We start from the raw sequence: 20,860 nt of genomic DNA on the forward strand, positions 1-20,860 counted from the left end.
TGTCTTGTGAAAGAGAAAAACCACTCTGATTCCAGTTTACCAAAGAATTCAAAATGCTGCAGAAGTGGCTCTTCCCCAATAAACTTACAGATTGCTGCACCAAAACGGATGAGCTCCTACCATGGATGATCCGCCGGGGCAAACTAATCTACAGAAACGTGCCTACAATATCAGGGCTTTAAACCCCGAAGTAAGGCTCTTTGGCTTAAGCCAGGCTCATAGGCTATTGCAAAGACAAGTAGCCCCTTTTTCATGCTTATTGCTCGCTGCTTTGACTACTTTACATCGCTCCGATTCCACATACGCACACAGTTCCTCGGCGTTGTTACAAGAACTGTAAAAACATCAGGCTGCTCAACTGACGCGATAAATCTCTACACTGGCACGAGCAATTGAACGCTGAACCAAAGCATTGATTGTATTCGACCACAGCGAAGCAAAATATACCTCCCCCCGTAGCTGTAGGAGAGCCAAACAGATGGCTGCTGCAGGAGGGCTCACACGTGCTACGAGCTGCAGCGTTCCTTCAGGTTCTCAAGGAAAGCGGACGTGGCTTGCTCCTTGTCAAAAGTCCCCCGAAACTAAACAGCTGCATTTCAACCTCTGCATCTGCGCTCTGCACCATGTGGGCAACAAAGCGGAGCTTTCTTAGCATCCACCCAGCCACTTTTTTTTTTTCCTTTTTTTCATTCTCTCAGTCTCAAGGCGCAGTGAGGAATGTCAATGGCTTTTGTTTCTTTATGCTTACTCCACATGTTCTCCCCTTATACGAGGCAAACTGAAATGTATCTACGTTCTCCTGGTCCCCCAAGGTCTTGTCAACTGGGATGCAGGAGCAAATGCAGCTGTCCAAAAGAGCCGGGAGGGAGAGCAGCGCTAGAGCTTCATGCCTGTTCTCATCCCAACCTGGACACGCCGCCCGTCAAAGGCAGGCTACGAGGACTGCTCTTGTTTCAGCATGGGATTGATATAAGCAAAACATCAGAATATTGTGCACTAAGGGAACTAATATATTACTAACGCACACCTCAGCTGATGTCAATCCAACTTTCACATTAGTCTCAGCTGGCCCCAGTGCAATATGAAGTCCAACAACCTCTGTGTGGTACGATGGGAGCACAAACAATTTGGCAGAAAAAAGTACTGGGGTGATGAAACATGAAGAAGGCAGGAGAGCTACAGAAAATCAACATTTTCTCTATCTAGACTCTGCAAAGAAGCTTCAAGCAAATTCTCTGGTAGCACAGATGTGGTATTTCCTAACAGTAGCATACCTATTGGGAGCAAGAACTCTCCAAATCTAACCAAGAGAAACTATGAAATGAAATCTTACAAAGAGAATTTTACTTTGGTCCTTAAATCCTTTCATTCCTATATTCCTCTTTCTTTTTCCTCTCACTCAACCTATTCAGTGATTTTTCTGCATCTCCGGCAATCACGAGAGGAAGCGGGCAGCTCCCCGGCAGCATGAGAGAAGAACGCGGCGCTCGCTCAGTCAGTCTGTTCAGTGATGTGGACAGTCGGTATCCGTTGGGCACTGGGGAAGGGCAATGCCGTTGAGACACCTGGACCACTTGTAGGACAGTTTCCACAGACTGGGTATTTTGGAATAGCCTTTGCTCATGAGGCCACGAACACACACCACAAAGAGAAGGTGCCAGTTTCCCGAACAATCTGAACGCACACGTGTGTTTTAGCACACTTACCCACAGCCCTGCACACTCTCAACACTGCAGACCTGACACAGCTCTTCCCTTACTCCATCAGAACGGCTTAGCTCCCACGGGTACGCTCCCATCGCCCCGACCGACCACAAAGAAGAGCTAAAGACACATATCCCCAAAGGGGCAGAAACGCAATCTGCTTCGCTGGTAAGAAATCTGATATTTACACTGCAGCTACGGGTGGAGAGCAGCAATCTTTAAAGCCTTTCTTTTGGGTGTCTCCTCTTAAATTGCTACAGATTTTGGCACTTTGTTTCTTTAAATGGGTATGGAAACAATTTTTTCAGGAGAAAAGGTCCAGGCTGCTTTCTGCCATAGACTTAAGGCAACGATGAACAACTGTCACACTACTCTTACTATTTGGAGCCCAAACATACAATTAATTATCTAAGCAACCCCTCATTTTCAGACAGCAGCAACAGATTTCTCAAAAGTTCAATCAAAGGAGTAAGAAGAGAGAAAATCAGAAAAGAAAGCAGTTTTTGGCAGGCAGGGGCAGCATGGGGAATACTGTGGCAGTTTTGCTTTGAACTCCTTGCAGCCTGTGGCTATAAAGCTAATATAAAACATCTCAGGATTGTAAAGGAAAAGAGGGGGGGAAAAAAGCAACTGAAAGGGTGAGGAGCACAGTGGGGTAGAATTACCAAAACGGGGATTAAAATGGCCCCCAGTGGGAAGGGAAGAAATATTCAAACAAGTTAGTGCTCAGCTGGTGGAAGGCAGGGGGGGAAATATCTGTTTCCCTTTGTTATACTGCAGAGCAGAACCTAAACCCAGCACGACAGACGACTGTGCAAGGTTTTATTCTTTCTTTTTTAAGCACAAAAGGTTGATGGGACACGGGGAGCCTTTTTCAAGGCGGCTATCTCGGAGTTTGGACAAAATCAGGACAACACGACCCTCGAGTTATGCACTCTCTCATGCGTAAGTCCTCGGAAGGCAGAAGGGCACAGACAGATGAGTTACCGGAGGCAGTGGCCCCTTTCTCCTTTCCAGCCACTAACCTGCACTAAAAGACTGTGTTGAACCTTTTCCACCTATCTCCTCTCCCAGGTGGCACTGCAGTTGTTACAGAGATGTTATTTAAATCCTGGTGTGAATCAAGGTGCAGAAGAAAGTGTGGTGAGAGCTCTAAAAACTCAGAGCTCTAAGCTGAAGGCTCCTTTCATTCGAGTTATTTTGCTGCAAGTCAAAGAGAAAGACAAAGAAGGGTTCCGGGGATTAAAGCCCCTGACAGCGTCCCAATCTGTGAGCGGTGATAATGTTATCTTACAGCCAGCTCATCTACAGCTGCTTTCATCTAAGGATCTCAAATAACTTATTTCTATAAAGAAAATCTTGAAATTCCTCTGCCACGAAGCCACATGAGTATTTTACAGAAAAAAAGCAAACCTACTATTTGTGGAAGACATGAGAGGAAAGAAAGGCATATGTCTGCAGCGGGAATTGCAGAGGCAACAGAAGCAATTTCCGAGACACTAAGCCTCTTCCGTAGAAAGGCAGCGGGCATCATTCCTGCAAGCCTTTGCAATTACAGATGAAACCAACATCCACAGCCCTCTGAACGCTCATCTTTGCCCAAGCAAAGGCCCCGCTCGCTTCTTTCTCGAACCACGAATACTGCTCCTGACGAAATCAGAAAGCAGACTTTCAAGAAATTAATTTTCGGCAGCTTGACTACAGAGTCTAGTACAATCCAGCTGTACTACGCGTTGAAAAGCACACAAACCCAAAAGAGCACGCTGGCTACTCACTTGTCCTGGGACTCGATATACACGTAAAGGTGAGGCTCGAAGCACTTGGAAACAATGCCATGGAAAGGATTGTCAGGGACCTTTGGCTTCTTTGGCTGTAAGAAAACATTGAGAGTGTTGGTTTCAAACCTGCCCTATATGATCTAGAAGAAACAGTAATGCAACAGCACAGAAGGATCCAAGTCTTTAGAAATATTACAACACGCAAATTTCCTGTTGAATAATCAAAGGGATGAAATCAACAGTATACACAGCGTGTCCAAGTCTTCCCTTGCTCTCACAGGGCTGTTAGTAATCCAAGGATTTATCTTTTCACTTGTAAAACATTCTTATCCTTAAAGAGAAGACGCCGCATGCTAACCGATTTCTGTAGAAGAATCTTAATGCAGTTTGTAAATAAAATCTTGCTGTGCCCTCCAAACAGCAAGACAACTCTACTAGTCACCTCCGAAATGAAATGCAGCAGTTATTTGGAAGCAACACTGAAAACTCCCTACGCTTGAGAACATTAAGGATAATAACTCAAAGTTACAGACTTCATCTGGATGAATTTTATTTAGATATACAGAACGTAATTACTGGAGGAGCTGGAATTATACAGGGAACATTACAGGACTGCTTTCACTGTGAAACATGTTTCTGGGGATGCAAAGATTTCTATTTTAAAATCACATTTAGAGCATCAAGCACATATGCCATTTGGGAGTCATCTGGTTTACTCTCATTTTAGTTTAGACTGCACTCTACGCAGTGGCCAAGCACATCCCGCTGAAGCCACTGGGACTACTCATACACTTAAATTTGTGCATGTTTAAGTACCGGCCTGGGCAGGGCCTTTAAGCTCGGTTTTGCCCTACAGCTAGATTTTTAATTTTTTTTTTTAATTATTATTTTTTATTTTTTACTGACAGACAATTTTTGTTGTCGCTTCCCGGCAAGCTGACAATATTTCACTGCCTGCAAAGAGGGCCGCAGCGACTCTGGAACGGAATTCTTGCCTCTCTCCGCAAAAAGCCAGGATCAGCTTCCAGCCAAGGAAGATATGAATTTTTCCAGCTGAATTTTTTTTTTTTTTTTTTTTTTTAGCATAAGAAAAGCAAAACAAGAGAGCCTAAAGGACATACTCTCCTAAATGACAGAGGAGGTGGCACTAAGCCTTTTGCAGAAATCGCAGAGAATGACAAGGCAAGCACTTCTCAGGAATAATTAAGACTCGAAGACACAATGAATACTAACATATGGCTGCAAACCTAAAGCGAGCGAACGGTTTTATGGAGACCAGACCACCTCTACGAGACTGGCTTCATTAACCTTCTTGCTAAGAGCACGACTGGAGAATGTAAGTTTTTACAGCTTTGGGAGAGAGCCACGACGCAGCATTCTCCGCCCCAGCCCCTTTGCCAGTGCCTGCCCGTTTCTGCCGGATGCACACGCTCATCGGAGCCGGGAGGAAAACAATAGGTGGTAATTACAGAATCCTTCCAGTCGCTGAGTCTCCAGGGTGGCAGCGCCAACGCAAGGTTGCAGATTCACGATGTTTACGATTTACCAGGCTGGAAGAGCCAACTCCTGACACAGGACTGGCTTTCTGCGTGTGCGCGTGTGTCTTTGCATCACGCTGCTCCCAGCACGTCTGGTGGGGAGAATACTAAATCTTTTAACAGTAGCAGTGAAGCTGTATTTCTGAGCGTGCAATCCTGTCCAAAAGCTGCAGATGTTTAAGCTATTTCCTCCTTGAGTTTGATGGAAATAATAAAAGGTTACTGTTGTCACAGTAAGGAGGTCTGCAGCTGGCCCAGTTTCCTTTCATTACTATCCAAAGTAAACAGATTAAATCGAACTGCTAGGATCACTTAAAGAGGTTCTTTTCTAACATGGATTCCCCACCCCAAACTCTTGTGCTCCCTCTTACACTCCCAAGTGTCTTCAATTCTCAGGACTTGTGTCTTGGAAGAGCTCTACCCCCCAAAACTCTTCCTCTTCAACTCTTCCCGTCCCTTCTCTTCTTCTGCTAGTGACAGCAGAAGATGAGACCTCCAACGGGAACTCACCAGCACTACCCACCAGCTGTTGGCACTTTGAAACTGAAATATCGGAACCTACAGAGCTCCCAGTTTGCAGACAGGCGCCCGCAGGGCAGCTGCCCTTGCAGCGGAGTCCAGTGCTGCGTTGTGAGCATTAACACGGGGTGTACCCAGAGAGGGCAACCTCACCACAAACGGCTTTTCAAAGGCCAGCTCAATGGACGGCTTCATATCAGCCTCCCCGCGTACAGGGAACAGCGCAGTTCCTTTCTCAGAAGCACCCGAGCTGCTTTTGGCCAGGGAAGTGCATTCTACTGTTCACTAAAACCAGCCCTAAACAGCCTAAAAAGGCTTTGCAATTTATCTCTTCTCCTGCCTTCTCGCACTACTGACTTCTCCAAGGATGTCCTCTCAGCCCAGCACTGCCCATCAGAGCCAATCTTCCCCAAGCCGTTCCAGACAGCGGAAAGCAAGCTCTTCACAAAAAATACACCACACGGGTGTCTCCCCAAGTTCCCAATCTCTGTCTTCCAGATCACTGATAAATTCTGGCCAATACCAACTGTCCAAGTTGTATTTTAATGGAAAGAGTAAAACTTTGGTTAATCATTCTATTTCAGGACGTGGGTGGAAGGCAGAAGGCTGCGCTGCTCCTGTGAAAATCTGGAGGGGATGTACTGCACCAAACCGTGCTGGTGGAGAGCTGCCACCCCACAAACTCCCCTGGCAAACAGATCAGAGTGGGTCCTGGGGTCATCCATGAGGACACCACCTGTAAACGGCCCATTTACAGGGCCGTAAACTCACCCAGCAAAGAGAGGGTGGTACCTTCCCCCAGCAACTTACAATTGAACACTTAGAAAACATCCGTCTGGCAAGTAGAAAATACGGGGCTTAGAGGCTTTGATATCGGTGCCAATTAAAACAATCGCATTTACTATTCACTCCTTTAATGTTTGCAGAGGGCTTTGGAAACCCAGTGCTTTTACAAGTGGTTAGGTGTTGCCTGCATTGGAGAGGTAACGGATGGAAAGCACTACAGAGATAAAAATCCCAAAAGTAATATATTTGGAGTGAAAAGTCTAAAACTGACACTTGAGAAAGTCCAACGAGTTGCCTGGTGACTTCAGACTTAGTTTGCTTGGCTGACATGGCAAAACAGGAATCGCAACTGTTTGCAGTGGGAGCTTCTTCTGGGATGTGAAAACCCTACTGCGCTCGTTCATCTTTCTACGACAGAAATCCTGTAGTTACATTTGAGCTGTTGCTGCATGGGTTAGAACAGAATCCAACTCAGTCTCATGTGGCACAGTTGTCTCCACACTATTAACTGAAATAAAGATTGCTTTGGTTTCAGTGAAGTGAGCCAGAGCAAACCATGGTCGTACTGGGAGCCTGTATGCTGCACAGAGGATCAAAACCGTGCTAAATTAATTGCTGTGAAAACAAACCTTTCAAATCAATGTGATGGGAAAAGCTTTGGCACCGCTAGAGATTTTGACACAGAGACTGCCTCACTGACAACTGGCGAACTTCAAAGACTTACTTTGTCCGTATCGCTTTTCTCGATCACAATCTCATCTGTCTCCGTCCCAGTTTCATCCTCCAGAAACGGGTTGGTGGAGGGAGGTGGCACTTCTGGCTTCTTCTGTTGAAAAAGAGGAAGGTCCTTAGAGAACAGGCTGTTTTGTCCCTGTGGCACGCAGCTGCATCCATGTTTTGCTTCAAAGCCCTGTAGAGGTGACTGCAGAGGCCCAGGTGGTGCCCCTCCATCAAGGTTAGAGCCCGCTCCCTCCTGCTACAGCACTAGAGGCTGGTTCCTTCTCCATCTCTCCACCAGCACGCGGCATCTTCAGCACCCTCTTACAGCCTGTGCTTCTCGTGCCCACGCTCACCCGCCCTGCCTCAGTCGTCCCTGGAAGGGGCATTTTGACTAGCGCCGAATTTCCACACACTCCAAAGCGTGTGGTGTCCACCCGGAGGACCCGTGCCAGCAGGTCCCAACGCTCTGCCGCCGCAGTAAACCCTGCATGACTGCTCCCACCAGACTGCTTGTCCCCGCTGTGCACCCACCACACAGCCATTGATAATTATGGCCTTGATTTTGCGTATAAAACAGGTCAGATGATGACAGCCAACACGTCATAGCCTCTAGGCAGCTCAGAAAGGGGGACAACGAGGATTTTCTTCCTCCCCTTCTGTTTTTCTCAGTTATAACAGCTTCGGTGCCTACCTTCTCCAAATGGATAACAACCCAGTGAAGCCAATGTAATTAAAGCTGCAAATTTTGTATGAAATTTGTCAGAAAAATAAAGCCATATTCTTGAGAGATCTAAATTCAGCCAGAAGGAAAACCTTACAGGATATCCCTTTTTAATTAGCGGCACCTACTGATCCACAGCACATTACAAGCGGGTCCAGCCGGCGTGCCTCGTAGGCTGAATTATCACATCCAAGTAGGCTTCGAGACACCAGCTGGACGGAGAAGCCAACCTCAAACCAGTGGCTTCTGAGCCACACGTGGACTTTGTGCTCCCGGGGCACTTGGCTGGCAGAGCTCTTGGCTGAGATTTCAGGCAGAAAAAGCACAGAGATGACCCCAGAAATATTCACCGAGCTGTTTCTCTTGGCTCTGCCTTTACAATCTACCAAATGAGACCCAGAAAAGTAGAAGGCACCAACGCCCCTGCAAGTAAGACCAACCCAACAGACAATGCGGGATTGAAAGTTGGTACCATGCGGTGAACATGTGGTTACTAGAAATGAAGAGAAGAAGGGACTTTTAGTCATAACGTGTCATCGACATGCAGAGAACAAACATTATAATGCAGTCACCGTGCCATAATAACTTTGTGGTTCTCCACAGCAATGCGGCTTCAGCTGCAAACAGCACAGGGCCCGGGAGAACCAAAAAAGTGCAGAATCAGTGTACCTTCCTACTTGTGAGCCCTGTGCCATCCTCTCGACCACACTCTGCAAGATCACAAATCACCTTCCCAATTACAACCCACTAAGGGCAGTCACACTGAACACTCTAACCTGCCAGCGCAAGAGGTGGCTGCAGGTGACACTTTTTGCAGTCTCCCACTACTGTAGCTATGTGCGAGAGGGATATTTTTTTCTCCCAAAGCAGCTGTGGCCTAAAGGATTGCTCTTTAGAAATCCCCTTACCACCGTCCCATCGGCTAGAGTGCAACCTGAGAAGCGTTTAGCCAGAAGTCCTTCAAAGTTGGTTGTCCTCTGAATTGCAAACAAAAGCAATTTCACCTCAATCTCCTTTGCTCTTGTGCGCATTATCTTAGCAAGCTCTGCCCTGAAAGACAGAGGGTGAAAAGAGAAAAAACAAACGTTCTTTTCTATAAAGAGAAAGATCTGAAACCTAAGATTGTAATTCAGTCTATTCCCTAGAGACGCTTTAATCATAAAATTCAAGCTAATTCCTAAGATGCTCTCTAACATAAAACTGCTTTATGGATCACATTTCAAACATAATTACAGTTTTTGGGAGCTTTGTGGGTAACAGGACCCCATCTCCTAACACCCCAGCGCACCACTGCAGCCAGGAAAGCCCACAGTATCAAGCCCTGGGAAGCGCAGCGTCTCTGCCTGGGGTCCCAGAACACAGGCAATGGTGCTACTGGGACTCCAGCTGGCACCTTCCTCTGGTGCCCCATCTCTGGCTGGCAAAGAGCACGGTCTGAGGCAGTCACACCACAGTCAGCGTGCGCCATTTCACCTGGCCTCTAATATCACTGATTTTTACCTCTGTTATCATCCCACTCTCTCAATGGTACGTGTGGTTTTAGTGTTTTTCACTCGCTTTTAATCATAGAATCACAGAATAGTTTAGGGTGAAAGGGACCTTGAAGATCATCCAGTTCCAACCCCACTGCCCTGGGCAGGGACCCCTCCCACCAGCCCAGGTTCCTCCAAGCCCCGTCCAACCTGGCCTTGACCACCTCCAGGGATGGGGCAGCCACAGCTTCTCGGGGCAACCTGCCCCAGGGGCTCACCACCCTCAGAGCCAAGAATTTTTTCCTAACATCTAATCTAAACCTGCCCTCTTCCAGTTTGAGGCCATTCCCCCTCGTCCTCCTCCATGCCCTTGTAAAAAGTCCTTCCCCAGCTCTCCTGTAGCCCCTTTAGGAACTGGAAGACCACAATAAGGTCTCCCTGGAGCCTTCTCTTCTCCAGGCTGAACACCCCCATCTCTCTCAGCCTGTCAAATCACGGACAACTTTTTAATCACGGACAATTCTACACAGATATTTGAAGATTGCCTTGAAAGTCCTATGGATATATGATCGATTTGGCAAAAGACAAGCCAACCTATTGTTTTAAGGAAGGTGACTCTACTGGGAGGCATCGTGAGCTCCCCAGACGCTCACCTCGTGACGTGGCAGAACTCCACCGCGATGCGCTCCGTCATGCACCACTCCTGGGGAAACATGCGCCCGTACTTCTCCTCGTAATCCACCAGCTGACGCTTTATCCAGGCGTAGCGCCTGTCAATCTTATCCAGCCAGGCCACCTGAAGAAGATGGAGAACGTCATCTTTAAGAGCAGCAGCTGCTAATATTCAACCTGACTGCTTAACTGTGCTGCTGTAGTTTCGCAGAGCAGCTTGGGCTATCGATCAAAGCTAACTCGACCACTATTAGTTATACTGTGAATGCTAACAGTCATTCTTCAAAGTGCTTAAACACATGCCAGACTGAAAACCCTCTCTTGTGCCAATTAAGAGAGCAAGTTCTGTTGAAAATGAGGATAACAGTACTCCTGAATCACGTAGGTACTATTTAAGACTCAATCCAGTAATAATTCATTTGATCCCACCCTCCTTGTTTCGCAGGCAGAGAAATTAAAGGCAACAGTGGGATGAAAGCACAGCAATTCCTGGATTCTCACATTCAGCTGGTTCTCACACTTTGGGGTCTGTGGACCCACAAAGTGCTAAAAAATTCTCACATGAGCTGGATGGATTTTTTCCTCCCAAACATTAGTGCTTCCTGGTCAAAAAGTAGAAAGATTAATAAAAAAAACTTTGAGGGGAAAAATGCAATTAAAAATGAAGCATCTTAGCCTTTTTCTCCTCTTTGTCACCGTCAAAATTTCAAAATTATTAAATTACATTTTGATCCAAAGTTGGTTTTTCCTTTTTTTTTTTTTTTTAATTCCAAGATGATTACAAGAAATTTTCAAAAAGCTGTTGGCATCAGGACAGGAAGTTTAAAAATTAGCTACTAAGATTAATCCACTTCCTGGAAATACCTTCCCCCCTTTTTAGGCATTTTGGGGTTTTTTTTTGGTTTGTTTGGGGTGAGCTGGTGTTGTTTTTTAAGGTTTTGGGGTTTGTAATTTTCAGAATTTAATTTTTCAACCCTTTGCAGGGCAGAAAGTACATCTAAATTGAATTTATTTATTTACTATAGGAGGGGAAAACATTTCCAGTGCTGATCTATAAAAGTGAGGTCTATGGTGGGAAGAAGCCATCCTGGCAGAGACGACATCGCCTCCCAACTCATCCGCCAGTCCCTATCGCTCCTGCAAGTCATCGCTTCCGTGCCCTCGGCTTAAAAACGCTTCACCACCAAAACCTGTGGAAACGTGAACTTTGTGAACGCCAGCAAAGCAAAATGCAAAATCCAAATGTAGCTTGCTAAGCTTCCCTTACATCTTGGTTTTCCTGGAAAAGGACCAGATACTCTGAGAGGTGTTGTTTAATAAATTTCTTGATGATTTCCTGTTTGATTCTGGGATCCAGGACATTGGCGACTAGACACGCATCACGTAGGACATTGCTGGGTCCACCAGGCCTCTGTCAAAAAAAACAGGAACAAATTTAAAGTTAGGATTTAAGGTTAAATACATGAATGGGTGATTGTAAATTGTACTGCATCCAGGTTATCCTGTTTTTATCCTTTCCCATTATTATTCTCTTTTTGATGGTTCTGCTGCTACTCTTTATCACTTAGGCGTCTTTCTTCTTGAGCTCCTTCCATTCCACTGGCCATAAAGTTGTTCTGGGGCTCACCAGCGGGGAAGCTCCCTACCGCAGAAGGGCAGCCAGCTCCATCTACAGAAAGAACCATTGTCCCGTCACTTCTGCAAAGCCTTGCGCTGGCCTAGATACTCTGAGGAACAGGTAAGAGAAGTGGCTGACGTCTGGGACAAGCAAAACCGCAAGGCTGAATTAATGGGGGAATTAATGGGCCCTCTTCTGCAAAACTGAAGGCCAAATTAACTGGGGGGAAAGGCAGTCTAGAGGTGATCAACTTGCAACACTTAAAGTAGCATCTGCCAGTCTGTACTGGCATACCATCATGTTAGTGGAGGAGACAGAAATTTAGAAGCATTTAAAAAAATACGCTGTTTTGAAGCTATGTCACACGGACAGAGATCTGTCCTTCATCAAGGATCTGTTTCAAACAGTTTTCTCATTTCTGTACTCGCAGTTTTACGAAGAAACCAGCAGAGCTGGTATTCTGGAAGACAGAACTAGCGTTTTCTTTGAAAGAAATTCAAATTGAGACCTACATCGCCCCCCCACCCCCGCCTATTGTTTGCAGACATTTGGATGCATAATTTTGGGGAAGCACACTTGGTGCCTCAGCCCTAGCCCAGATTTGTATCTGTGCTGTCTGCGTAAACCAGAGACAAAGTTGGTGGCAGCACGGCAACAGACAGCCTGCGCTTGGCTTTCCCTAAACACAACACGAACCTTTTGTATCCAGCAAATAACCAGTACCCCGGGTGAGATGCCGAGGGAACCCCACTCTGGTCTACTGGGCCACAAAGGAACCGCCTGGGGCATTCCCCGACTGGTTTGCGGACCTCTCTGCAACAGATGTGCGCAGCGAGACCGAGGAAGGGCGTCATCGCTCTCCCACGTTCACTCGCTAGAACTAGTGAGCTAGCACCCTACAGCCTGGGAGACTCGTTTGCTTCCTAAAATAACTCCTGAAACAGAGAGAGATCAAATCTAGATATAAAATGAGATTAAACCCAATGACAATTACGTTGAATAGTTTTCAGCGACACTTCTCAACGGGAGGAAGCGGGGAAGGGAGAACTTTACCTTTGTACCTTGAGAAGGAAAGGCTTCCTCGAAGTCCGCCAGGATCTGCTGTCCCAACTCGTTCTGCGCTGCCTTCACCCTGAGGAGCACAGAGGAAGAGAGGGCTTTGGCGGTGGGACAACGACGTCTTTGTTTCGTTGGCTGCCAACATTACTACAAAGCGGACTGAAAGGCCAATAGCTACACAAAGGTTTTTAAGGGACAAAAAAAGCACGCTGAAGAAAAACACCCACGTTAAGAAAACCTGTATTGTCAAAACTGGGAGAGCATTTGTTTCCTCGATGACACCAGGATGACAAGTCCAGCTCTACAGCACTGATCCCTGAGCTGTCACAGGACACATCTGAGATGCTCCTGCCTTGCTTCAATTTAGTATTTTAATAAGGGCCAGTTAATCAGCTGAGAAATCAGCAGGGTTCTGTTAATGCCAATGTGATCAATTTATCTTTACGTTCGTATATTTTGATCACATCTCAACAAAAGTATGTTTCGAACACATAAAAAGCTTCACAACATCTCAATCTTCACGGTGAACCTCTCACAGTTTCAGGTGCACTGACCTACTTTTAAATGCATCCCTGTGAACGCTGCTGGCTGCGGTTTTATCCTATAAATCCTCCATGCCTTAAGAAGCATAAAAGAGCAAAGGTATGAAATGGGTGAAAAAGTTTTGAACAAACCACAATCTTGCTCCTTATTTAGCTGAGAGAATAAAGCTTCCAATTTCCAGAAATAAAAGTCAATACGGCTTAATTGATACTTCTAGGGAAATGGAAATGCCTACACATACTAGAAAGGGCCAAAACAAACAGTCAGGCACTTATATCCCTCTGCAGCCCTTGAATTCTTCCATCACTTTTTATTATACTGGAAACGCTTTAAGGTATAAACTGATCGTTCAAAGCAGTGGATTTTTCCACTGAGATTGATGCGTTAGAAAGAGCGGCTACATTAACGTTTGTGAAAATGTTTGTTCAGACTGTGGGAAGAAGACTTTGGATTATTTTTTTGTTGTTGTTCAAGACTCCTCGACCTTATCAAGGAACGATCTGCTGCTTTAATCTTCCCATTTGAGGTCCATTAGGAGCGAAACGCTACAAGATGACCTGGCAACCTGGAGAATAGGCTGGATTCTTTAATGGTGCCAAAGGCAGAAAATTCTAGTCCTTTAAAAGTGATGGTTGAAATACAACTTTATATCTGTGATTTAACTGTATGTATGACCTGCCTTATCCAGGATTTATTTATGGGGATTTTGCTGGAAAAGCTTCCTGCCTGCAGCGTCAAACATAATTCTCCCTTAAGCTCTCTGCTTCACAGGAATATTTAGAAACTCCTCTACTCTTCCAGGTACAGATCCCCAGTTAACACCTTCACAACTATGAAACAAAAGGGATTCACTAATATGTCGAAAAAGAAAGAGTGAGAAATTGAAGCACTAAGGAGGAACTCAGCCCAGCAGCCACAACTACAGGTATAATCCTGCTTAAATTGCACAAGCGAGTACCAGGAATTCATGTGAGAGAGCATCACAGAACCAAACCCTTTAATCCTCGAGAAAAACGAGGAGAAAAAGAAGAAAAAAGTTGCTAAACATGGATTGAAAAATTTTACCTTTCAAATAATCAAGAAACAAGAAGTCTTTAGTATTAGGAGCCACACAAATGAATGAGTTTGTATAAACAACTGGAAGTATGAGCTGTGGAACTTTCCTTACGATCAGCTACAGCGGAGGCACCGAAAAGAGCAGCAGCCAGATTCCTAAAGACTCAATCAAATTTAAAAGAGGCACTGTCAAGCAGTTAAAAGCCCTGTCCACGGGCTTTGTTGGTTTAGGCTCTGATTCAGAAAAGTACTTAAGGATAGTCTTAATGGGGATTCTCATACCCTTAAATTAAGAAACTTGCAGGAATGACTTGCTGAACTGGGATGTTAAAAATATATTAAAAAAAAAATGTCCTGCTTAAAAATCTCTCAAAAGCAATCAGGGAAAATGAGTTTTAGCCTTTTTTTTTTTTTTTTCCTTCTTCGTATTTTATAAGATAGTGATAAGGCAGAGATATCAAAGTAGCCAAAGGTTTAGGTATGTGTGCGCAATGCCAGAGAGCCTCACTGCCCTCCCGGTAACTATTGCTCTTTACATAACCACAGACACACACAATTATTTTTTTTCCACGAGCACGCCCCCAGAAACATGAAAACCCTTATGCCATCTCTTTACATTAGGCAGAGAACACAGGAAGGCACTTGCTTTAGCCACCAGAGATTACTGCTCCCCGTGGAAAGCGTGAGCCTTTCAATAATTCAGAATAATCTTCATGCAATGGAAACTGCAGCGGTAAAAGCCTCGACCCCACGGCCGGCTTCACTCCCATTCACCGCTGAAGGACCGTTTCTGCACATGTATAAGAGCTGATAACAGATTTAGGATCTCTTCTCAGGTGGGTTTGATGAGGATATCTTTCCCTGACCGGATTCCCCCCCGGCAGGGTGCTGGGCTACGGCAGCAGCCGTCCCCGCTCCCGGCAGCAGGGAATTGCCTTTTCCTGGGGCTGCTCGCATGTGCCAAAGCCTTTGGTTACAACAGTATTAGTGATTTTTGTTTCTCTAACTTTTGTTTTATTATTAGTGGCTTTTGTTCTCCGTTTCCCTCGCCTTTAAAAAAAAATAAAACCATGAAAACCCACTGTTATGTTTCAAATGACATTCAATTACTAGAAACCGCAATTCCTTTAGCCAAAGCTACCAGAAATCTTAAACTACGCCTGGCAGCTTGCTGCGATAAAAAGGGGCTGAGCTAGCCTGTTTTTCCGTGGCAAACTTATAATCATCTTTCTCCTAAATACTTTCCAGGCTTTTTTCCACTATCTGCTAGGCTTTCTCGACCACTTTCATGGGTGGGTTTGTGACCACTAATTGTTCGCTCCCTCCACAGACAGAAAACAGAAGGGGGATTGAGAGATAACAAAATATTGCTGTTTACTACAACAAACAACTTCCAATGCCCCATGTAAGAAGTTGTTTTAGAAACACGCCTAGGAAAATATTTACATTTGGATGCAAGTTGTGACATTTTTATATCAACACTCAACAGGATCAGCACAAGAAGCCAATTAATTGAGAGTTCAGTCCGGTTTCCAGTGAATACTTACAGTGAGATTTTGTTTGGTTATTTTCAAAGGGGCAGAACAGGTGGGAAGCAGCATTAAAACCCCATCATTAGTTTTCACAGCATCTAGAAGCAGGAACCTAAATTGAACACCCCATGACAAAGAGCACATCCAACAACACCAAGCAGGCACTTTTCCTTCCCATGGTTTCCCATTCATATTTGGCTTCACTCCATTCACACCAAGAGAGGCCCTTTATTAAAGAAAGCAACAGAATCTGCTCGTTTAGCACTGTATATAATAGACTTATTGTATATAATAGACTTCGGTTACTGTCACAGGTCTGTGCCAACATCTACTAGAGCTTTTCTTGCCTTCGCAAACATCCGAGAGGCTTCGCTTGTACCATTAAATGAAATTCATGAGATACCAAACCCCAGCAATTTCACAGTCTAAAAATAACGCTGCGAGGCAAACTTCCTTTGATGTTTCATGGATCACGCAAAGTATTTCCAAGCAGAGAGGGAGAAAAGTCAACTCCAAACTGGGCCCTAGTACATACTCGTGTAGTCAAACTCCAAAGCAGGTATCACTGTGCCGTAGACCTCCCTGCAGCGATCCGCCGCCTGGATGTCAAAGCGGTAAAGACATCGCAGGAGCCCCCCCGGGTGCAGCTCTCCTTTCGCCCCACAAGCAGCTGCTTCTATCGCTACCAGATGGTGCAACTCTCCCTGTGTAAACACTGGAAGGAAAACCCTGCCCAGACAATTCTAAAAATAGGACAAACAGACTTTCTTGAGCTTTTCAGATCCTTATCTTGAAGGGAGAATAAAACAAAAGAAGTTTTCCTCCATGTCCTTGCCAGTCTCTCTGGCGCGACGCGAAATCACCGTGCCTTTTTAGCAGCAGCACGAATTGCTTTCTATAATTATCAGCAACTACAAAAGTACTAAATAATCACCCATCAGAAACAGAAAACCAGCCAGAATACTGGACCACGGCTTAAATTATATTTGGCCCTAAAATGGCCAATGACAGCAGGTTTCTGCCCAAGGGCATTACCGCTCTGGAAGAAAATGAAGCAAGCTATCTTTCTGAGCATGAGGTTGGAATAGACAACTGCCTAAATTCAGAAAAGCACTGACATATGTTTATATTTCCTTGATGTTCATGTTCATTTAAGCAAATGCTTATGGTCAAATGCTTTGTTAAAACAAGGCCCCATCTCTCTCTCTTGATTTAGCGTGGATTTTTCTTTTGCTCCGTCTCATTGATTCCATCTGGGATTTCTGGAAGAGGTATCTATATCATAAAGAAAGTCCAACAGATTTACATGAAAATGTTACAAACAAATCACTCAAGCACTGTTTCCATCACTAAACAGCACAGGCAGCCAGCTGCTGTCTTAGCAAAGGGAGTCACCAAAAAAATTAATTAGCGTGCCTGGAAGGCTCCTTCAAGTACCTCTGTAATGAGTAAAGTCATCTCAGGCATCAGGAGGATGGTGCCGATGGATTTGCAATTTCCACACTAAGAAAAAAACGCTATCAGGTACGATTCTATCATTAGGAACGTTCATTCCTAACGTTAACAGGCTGTTTTCACCTCTGAGCTGTGCTCAGCGCGACTACAGGCTGTTAAGCAAACACCCTGTGTGTGATGCAAGAGGAATAAAGCCAGGGGGTTTGGTCAGGGACAGCAATGGCCCCTAGGGCAGGGAGGGCCTTGTTCCCTCAACACCCAGCTGTCCCGTCCCAAACGAAGCCGAGACCCTGCGAGATCTGGTGGCTGAGGCACCACTGAGCCTTCACCTCCTGCTGCTGAGAACAGCGGGCGCTTGCTGTTGGAGCTGCACCAAAACTCACTGAATGTAAACGTGTAACTCCACGTTAGAAAATCAAGCCTATACAAGCTCAGCATAAATGTCTTAGAGCAGTCAGGTGCTCTGCGTGCAATATTGGGAACATTTGCTATAAGCCTCAAATCTCAGCAGAATTGGGCAATGGGAGCAGGGTTTGGCAGAAGAAACTCGAAGTGCTCCAAATAACTGAGTTTGGCAAATGCACAAAAAGAAATCCTGCCTGCCCGAACCCTTGGGCAGCTACGCAGTTTGACAGCAATTTGACAGCAGTAAGGCACACGACTGGGCAGAAAGGGGCCCCGAGCACCAGTACGTTCATGCAGGTATTTCTGGTTCGTGCTGGGCTGCTGAAACGTATCACCAAGGTTAAGGAAGGAGGAGGAAGCATCACCTCAGGGTTCACCACAAACACCTGCACATGAAGATCACGTAAAACAATTTGCACTTCCACAGACTACTCCAGGTAAGGTAAATTAAAAGCCAGTCAATGAGAAGCACAGATAATTCATGAATTACACCCATACTGATTACTTTTATGAAACAGAATAGGCTGCTCAAGGTTTGAGCAAACTGTGTCCAATTTTAACCTGTTTCTTTTGGCTGGAAAGAAGCTCAAAGGACCATGTCCAGCCTTTGCATCCTTGAGAAACTGATTCTGCCTAAGGCATTTCCTAACCTTGCTTCCCAGCAGGCATGCAAGCGCTCAGGGTTTGATCATTTTACCTTTCCGAAAGCTGTCGAATCTGCGGAATCCCCATGTATTTGTTGAAGTGCTCTAACACATTCACGACACCTTGGAGAAGGTTGGCAACTTCCCCATATTGTCTTCTCCTGGTCATAGCCCTGTAGAGGAAATTAAAGATTTACAAAGACAGGTCCAATGAAAATCCTGGGTGGTAATTCCACAGGTTACCTCGTACCCACTGGGTCATGCCGGTCCCCATTGACATTTATTTTTCTAAAATACACAACTCTTCATTAACATTCCAATGCAGCATTAAAATTTCACTTAACTGATGCTAAAATAAACCAACCCAGCACACATCTAACAATGCTTCAAAAAACATAAATGTCAAAAGCAACACTTGGCAAAGAACATGTAAACTACTGAATGCATCCGCTTCCCAGTATGGGTCCGGAGGCAGTAAATGTTACTTCACTGTAATGACCTGAGTTAAGCCATTCATCATCACACACAAAGTGTGAGTTAAAGCTTCACAGCGAGGAAAAGCATTATGCTGAAAAGCCATTAGCCTTGACTTTTCTGTTAATAACTTTCACAGGGAACTAAGAGAAAAAAACCCCCAAATTTATTTATCTTTATTTCATCCTTTAGGATTATTCCAATGGAGACAGCAGCCTAACTAAAATTTAATTCTGAACATTTAATAACCGAGTGTTCGTGCAGAATTTGCTACAATCCACGAACAAGCTGTGCCTGGGTCTCGCAACTTCACAGATGCAATATGTAAAAAAATGGATTTCCCTAGTCTGTATGTTCCTCAAGCACATCAAAAAACCCACAAAGGATTATTAGAAACATCTAACCCCACTTCATACACAGTACAAGCTGTAGGGCTTCGTTGAACTCATTCTCAGCACTAGAGTAGACCTTTCTGAAAAAGAGATCTCAATCCAGTTTAAGACACGAGACTGATCAAAATCCCCCCAAATCCCTGAAAAGCACATCCCTAACGAGGATACCTAACTGCACAGACTGCCTTACACTTTAAAGAAGCCAAATTCATTCCTTATCACCAAGGATCAGCACAGCAACTCAAGCAACCGATGCTGCAAACCCTTAAATACAGCACCATCGGTTGCAGGTCACTCAGAGCGGCACAGAAAGGATCTGCCAGCAAAAATCAAGACTGCAACCTATTTAGCAAACCTCTCTCCAGAAAAACAAGCAGCTGATACAGACCTATTGCAGAGCGCTGCACCAAACTTAAGAACTCGGCAGCGGCATCAAAGCACCACTACAGACTGACATACTTACTCCAGGGAATCCACCCCCCCCGCCAGCATGTGCAGGTGATTGAGGGTGGTGATGGAGGTGGTCAGATGCCGCTTGGCGTGATCCAGCTGCTTGATATCCCGTGTGATTTCCTTGACCTAGTGAATGCAAAAACAAGAGTCTGGTTAAATATCAAGCCACAGCCACCAAATTTTAAGGAGATAAGAAGGGCTTTTCTCCTCCCTTCGGAACTACAGGCATGTTAGCTCTACAGCCGTGTTAACACAAGGAGAAGGGTACAGGTTCCACACACGGTTGACAGCAAATTACCAACAAGTCAGCAGGAGCAAAGACAAAAATGTTCTCTTCTTAATGAGAACTGGAAGCAAAAGTCAGTGTCCTCCTCCCTTTCAAAGGCTAGAAAGAAACTGCTGCTCACCATTTGTTCGGATTTTTCAGCCTTGTCTTTAATATCCTTAATTTTACCAAAGAGCTGTTGAATGGCTTTCTGGGCTTCTTCCAGAGCCTGCAAAAGAAACAAGGTCAGAGTGGAGAGAAAATCTGCATTCAGTTTTCACTTTCTAAGAAATACACAGTTGTTCCTTACAGCCCTTGGGCTGGGGCAGTGGGGGGAGCTGTGTTCTGACAGAGAAAATATCGTCAGCACATCAAAAGTCAACGTACCATGTTGGGATTTTTAACCCGAGTGGACCAGGGTTTCAGTATCCATTTTACAATAACGCTCCGGGAAAATCTGATTGAGATACTCTATGAAAGCACCTCCGTAATAAGAACTATGAATAAGTTTAAGGTTACTGCAATAAACCTCGACGCACTGAGTGTGGAAAAATATATAGAACTTACTCCTGATCGATACGTATTTAGAGCAGGAGAATGAAACCTCCACACTCGTCATTAAGTCTAAAGAAAAAGTACACAACATTATATATAGAACACTGAGCGCTTGCCTAAACCCCTCACTGAATTAGCAGGATATGATCCCGTTGGAAAACACGAGGCGTGTTTTGCTGATTCCTTTGGGGTGGGCAGCTCAGCCTCCCACCCACCCGCAGGAGGAATGGCTCTCTCGAGGCGCAGAAGGGAGGCGCAGGTTTAGCGGGTAAAGAAGGTGGCGCACGGGAAACGGACCTCGCCGGGATTTCTGTGCTATTTTACTGCAAGCTTCTTGGGGCATCTGGTCCCCTTTATCCAACCGTGGTGCCCCCTGACCTCACCCAACCAGCGTGAACTACACGTGGATTCCATGAGCGAAGCCACATGTCCAAAATCACATGTCCAAAATCTGACTTCTGAAGTAATTCAACACGTTTTGCCTTCTCAGTCTGATAACA

The 20,860-nt window shown here is 45.2% G+C and overlaps 1 protein-coding gene across 1 annotated transcript in view; it reads right to left on the reverse strand.

Annotated features, from left to right (window-relative positions):
* Positions 1-20,860, reverse strand: part of VPS53 (vacuolar protein sorting 53 homolog (S. cerevisiae)) — a 64,334-nt gene that overhangs the window by 26,675 nt on the left and 16,799 nt on the right. The window contains exons 5-13 of the mRNA XM_009882732.1: positions 19,948-20,034; positions 19,551-19,666; positions 18,275-18,394; positions 12,581-12,659; positions 11,177-11,320; positions 9,891-10,033; positions 8,674-8,815; positions 7,049-7,150; positions 3,479-3,573 (exon numbers count right to left, since the gene is read on the reverse strand). Of these exons, the coding sequence (XP_009881034.1) occupies positions 3,479-3,573; positions 7,049-7,150; positions 8,674-8,815; positions 9,891-10,033; positions 11,177-11,320; positions 12,581-12,659; positions 18,275-18,394; positions 19,551-19,666; positions 19,948-20,034 (1,028 nt within the window). The remainder of the gene's footprint in view (positions 1-3,478; positions 3,574-7,048; positions 7,151-8,673; positions 8,816-9,890; positions 10,034-11,176; positions 11,321-12,580; positions 12,660-18,274; positions 18,395-19,550; positions 19,667-19,947; positions 20,035-20,860) is intronic.

The sequence above is a fragment of the Charadrius vociferus genome, unplaced genomic scaffold (assembly GCF_000708025.1).
Source record: "Charadrius vociferus isolate BGI_N301 unplaced genomic scaffold, ASM70802v2 scaffold793, whole genome shotgun sequence".
Lineage (NCBI taxonomy): Eukaryota > Metazoa > Chordata > Aves > Charadriiformes > Charadriidae > Charadrius > Charadrius vociferus.